Source organism: Xenopus laevis, chromosome 2S, assembly GCF_017654675.1.
Source record: "Xenopus laevis strain J_2021 chromosome 2S, Xenopus_laevis_v10.1, whole genome shotgun sequence".
In the NCBI taxonomy this organism is placed as follows: domain Eukaryota; kingdom Metazoa; phylum Chordata; class Amphibia; order Anura; family Pipidae; genus Xenopus; species Xenopus laevis.
This window is the reverse complement of record NC_054374.1, coordinates 116,975,906-116,981,161: the sequence shown is the minus strand read 5'-3', so window position 1 is coordinate 116,981,161 and position 5,256 is coordinate 116,975,906. Positions and strand designations below refer to the sequence as shown.

The following is a 5,256-nucleotide window of genomic DNA, read 5'->3' as shown; positions in this document are numbered from 1 at the left end:
AAATTTGGATCGGGTGCCTTTGAATCCACCCAAACATTGGCCGTTGTTAGTGCTGGATCGTCAGATACAAGTAGAATTCTATTGTTTCTACCTGTATATCTCACGATTCAGCTCTACACGTGTGTATTGAAATGAACGATCTTTCTTGGAAAGATCTTTTCCAAGAAAGATTGTAATTGTTATGTCTATGGCCACCTTAACTGTCAGGAACTACCTCTAGTGTGAGGTTGGCAGGTTGGAGCCTAGGGTATGTGCTGTGTAACCAAGGCTTGATGAAAATGCAGAGGACCTATGATAGTGAGCAAATAAGATTTAATACAAATAGCAGAAGAAGAAAATAAAAGCCAAGTCAATACTGACCAGTTATTTGAAAACAAAATGCAAAATAACACAACGTTTTTAAGTAGGCGTGGATCAGGCAAGATCACCAAACTGATATCAATGATCCAGCAAAGGGAGGCAGAAAGGGACTGGCTTATATAGGCCCATAATGACCAGATTATAGACACCTGGCCTTAATTATAGTGAGTAGGCGACACTGGAGCAGGGACTGATGTAAAAAATGATTTATTGTCTGTGTAAAGCTCTACCGAAAGTGGTGCATTTATTTTTTCTCTGACCTGACCTATAAACCTTCAATCTTGTTGCAAATGCATTTATATTTGTTTTCCTCTACCCAACCCCCTCACTCCAGATTCACTAAAGAGCGAAGTGGTTAACGCTAGCAACTTTTATCCAGCAATGCCACCTGCAGGGACATCGCCAATTCACTAAAAGGCACAGGCGCCAATTCGTTAGAGAACTGGACCGTCACTAGCGTTCATTCGCACTCTATCACCAGGCGACTTTTCTATCTGGGAAATGATCGTTACTCCACAAATTCACTAAAGTGTGGATTTTTGTTAAATGTTACCTCTTTCGCCAGAGTTGATTTTGCCACGTCAGACCAGGCGAAGTGCGAAAACAAAGCTAGATCTTCCTCAATCTTCTGTCACTTACATCATATCCTGTGAGCCGAAAATGCATTAAAGTTTAAAAAATGCTGGCGTCTTTTACTTTTTTTAATCGGGATTGCCTGTAAAAGTCCTAACAAACCGTTTTTCTCTAGACATTGGAACATTCATTTTACAGTGAGCTCATGTGTAGGGCATTATATTAACTCTCTTGTCTTTATTAAGGTTCCCTGGACATTTGTAGGAAAAAGTGGTAACTTCAAGCATTTGCACCATCATTTATAATAAAGACCTCCATACAACTTTAAATTACCCGCCATATGCAAATTGACCTAAGCGCAAGATCACTAGCGAATCTTCGCTTGGCAAAAAAGAACGCTAGCGCATCTTCGCTAAGAAATGCTGGCACTGCCGAAGTAACGCTAGCAAAAAGTCGCCAGCGTTCGGCCCCAGTACACAACTTCGCATATTAGTGAATTAGCATAGTGGTATCTAATTTGTGCGAAACGGTAGCTGGCGACAATTCGACTTTAGTGAATCTGCCCCAACTCTCCTCTTTTTTTTAACATTCACTTAACTCCAGCTTCCTCCAGTGCATTATTAACCCCATTAGCCTATATATCTGTGACTCTCATCTCCTTTAATCAATGGACTGCATCTGCTTGTTTTCTGTACATCAGCACAGCAACTTGGCTGTTATATGAACATGTCACTTCCCTCCTCCAAGTGCTAGACTCACTTCAGAAAGAGACAAAAGAGGGTTTTTTTGTGATGCTTTGCTATCGTTTTTTGGTTGATGAAAAAAAATAAAAAAAGACAACTCTTCATCAAGCAGAATTCATTCAGGATAGAAGCAGCTTGTGCAATGCTTAGAGACTGGCTTTCTCTTTGTTCCCAATGTGTCTCTTCCTCCCTTGCTTTGCATTTGTGGGAGGGAGCCTGCTGCACACATTAATATTCCCACCGCTGACAGGAGGCACATTCAGTGAGATCTAAGCAAGATGCAGTCCATAGTCCTGCTATATGGGATCTATCAGAGATCCTGACTGCAGGAAGCTGGGTTTATCAGCCAGGGCAGTGTCCTGCAACATTACCTCCTAGGTGGAATTACAAATTAAGGCTGTTGGGGATTTGAGACAGTGGCTATAGAAAGCTGCAGCAGCGTGAGCCATGGCAGAGGTGAAGTGCAGCAGCAGCAGCACTGGATCTCCCACCAATAATGGGCTGGTGGTGAATGCAGAGCTGGAGATGAAGAAGCTGCAAGAGCTGGTGAGGAAGCTGGAGAAGCAGAATGAGCAGCTGAGGAACCGAGCTAGTGCTGTGAGCAACTGTACACCAAGCCCACACCTGCTGCTGCAGCATCAGCATCCTCCTTCTGTGGTGCATCAGCCAGGGACATGTATCCACTCTTCCCCTGTGCTCTCACGGCCCACGGGGCTCTACCTACCCAGTCCTTTGCCCACTTTGCTCTGCACTTCAGCCTTGGCCGGCAGCCTCTTTTCCCCAGATTCCATGGGCTATTACAGTAATAACAACAGGCTGCCGTTTTCCTGCATCAATGCTGCAGAGAGGGCACAAAATGACTGTAAAGTTCCAGTTCATTCCCTACTGGATGAGGTGGAGATTTTGGATCTGGAGGATGGGTATTGCAGTGGCGATGAGGAAACCTGGTAATGATGCACTGGGGAGATAGAGGGGTTAGGGAAGGTTCAGACAGGAGCTACTGCATATTTATGTGACTCAAATATTTATCTGAAGTCAAAAAGAAAAAATAATAAGCATTGTATACTTTTTATTCATAACATTTAAATTTGTATCTTTAAACAGCTCTTTACTGAACTAAGGGTTGTGTGTGCCAATTTGTATTCAGATTAGTTTTGCAGTCTTTGGACTGGGCATGGAGCTGTTTTGTACAGTACTACTGTATATGGGAAAATATGATTGAAAGGCTATAAAAGTATGCAAAAGCATCCCCTCTGGTAGGAAAAGTCCTTATTTGCCAAAGAAGATTTAGTCTGTATTCCTCGGTGATTGGGAACAGTAATACAACCTGCTCCAGGCAATAGGATTTGCTCTTATCTCAGCCTGAATTTTACAGAGCAGCCATCATTTATTTATTAACTGCTTTAGAAACTGAGTTTAGATTCAACTGCTTTTGTTTTTTTTTTAAATGACTTAATTATGAGAATCTTGGCATAGAGTGATATTTTGGAGCAGGTTGCATGTGATTGGTGGAAGGACAGAGGGGTGTTTTGTTTTGCATCACACCATCCCCATATTTCAATGCACTGTAGGATGAGAACTGAAATTCTGGCTTTGCTTTGCAGTTATTTTAATCCATTTGTGATACTGCAGTACAGTATCTTTAATTAACAAATAATCTTAAAGAAAATACTCACACAATACGTTTGTTGGCAAAGAGCGAGGTGTATAGTGTTTGTCATATAGCAGTCTTATGATATCTAAATTTATCCGTCACCTATTTCGAGCATCATAAGAGCACATGTTCATGAGGGAACCTGAAAGACAGAAGCTCTATAACAAAGGCCAAACTATAACATCTTTGTATAGTTCACACATTTTTACATGTAATGAAAAGCAGAGTGAATCAATTTCATTTCAATTTGAACCCTCAAGTGCACCCTGGGGGGGATCAGTACAAGTGTTTTGTCACCCACCTGCAGATGCCATGGGTTACTGCACTAGGGAAAATATGCCTGTTATTAGTAAATAAGTCCTATGGCGAGTGAAATATTTCACCCATGTGAACCACCTGTTAGAAAAAATATAAACAGCATTTATTTAGATTATTTAGATTTATTTATTGAACTGAAAATTTAGTTTTTGGACTTGCAGCATCTGGAATTGATTGCTATGGTTTACTGCTTTATGGGTTATTTTTTAATGACTATATTGCAAAGTTTTTATTTGAGAGCCATTCAACATTTATATTAGACTGAAACAAGCACACTTGATTCCCCACTGCATAAGGCTTAAGCATCGTAAACAGCAGGATTGATTTATTAATATACTGTATGCACTATATTATTTTTATTTATCAGCAGGAAACTGATTCTGTTCTGTTCTTCTTCTAAAACCGGCCATACAGATCCCAGAATCTCATAATAAAGTTATTAAATAACCAGATCATGACTCAAGTGGTGTATCAACAGTTTCAGTGGTGGCCTAACCGGACAGGTGGCAACCCCACAATAAGCTGCTGATCCTGTCTGGAGTGGGCAGCCACTCTCTAGTCAGTAGCAAGAGCCAGCTTAATTATAGAATGATCAAAGCCAGTTGCTGATTGGTTGCTGTGTGCGTAACCTCACTGGTGCAGTTTTTCACTCACATTAGTAAAGCAGTACACTTTAGTCGCTACACTTTATATAATTTACATGATTTCTCTTTTAGGGTCAATTTCAAAACATTGGGGAAAATTACCAATAAGTTAGATCATCTTAAATGATGTTTTTAGCAACCTGTTACTTACAGTTTTATCACACTAATCCACTTATTTTTTACTACCAACTAATCAAAAGACAGCCAGACTTCCAGACTGTCTTCTCAAAGATTATATTTTCATACATCACCTGACCAGACAGGGCCCTTGTCCAGACATATAGCTCATGCTCTCCTCCCTGGCAGGGCTTAGAGAGATTAGAAAGAGGTGTGTTGCCACAGGTGTAACTGGGCTCCTGCTTTTAATCATTTGTCCTCATTCATTGTCATTCTCTGTATTGGAACAAAGAGGCTAAAGATATGGAAAAATAGTATATAGTATGTAAAGAAAAGAAATTAGTACAATAAAGAGGTTAAGTGAAGACAGGAGGAAACATTGTTTGGAGAGTAGGCCCATGATCTAAGTCCTGCACCCGATTAAAGACCTTCAGGAAATATAATTGGGGTTATGTAATAAAAGGCAGTAAGTTTGCCCTGGGGCAGTAACCAATAGCAACCAATCAGTAGGTAGAATTTATTCTTTAACTGTTTAAATGCAAGCATCTTATCGGTTGCCTTGGGATACTTCTTCTGGGAGATATGGAGAAATTAGTTCAAAATTATTTTGATGCTGGTTGCTATGCTAAGAGTGTCTAAAGTTGGCCATACACAGGCAGAGTTAAGATGCCAATTCGGGTCCTTTAGACCGTTTCAGCAGCTTATCTGCTCATGTATTGGGCCTTCCAACAGGCTACACCAACCGATATCTGGCCATAAATCATCCAGATCGCACAGGTTTGATATCTCCCGTGATTAAGGACCCCTTTGACTGGTTGATGCGGTCCTTGCCCCCTCGGCGCCCATT

The 5,256-nt window shown here is 40.8% G+C and overlaps 1 protein-coding gene across 1 annotated transcript; it reads left to right on the top strand.

The window, feature by feature from the left end:
• The first annotated feature begins 1,750 nt into the window (after window positions 1-1,750).
• LOC108709768 (SLAIN motif-containing protein 1-like) lies at window positions 1,751-4,100 on the top strand. Its single transcript, XM_018249892.2, has one exon. It carries the CDS (start codon window positions 2,124-2,126, stop codon window positions 2,625-2,627), a length of 504 nt encoding a protein of 167 aa, XP_018105381.1. The 5' UTR covers window positions 1,751-2,123; the 3' UTR covers window positions 2,628-4,100.
• The last annotated feature ends 1,156 nt before the right edge of the window (window positions 4,101-5,256 follow it).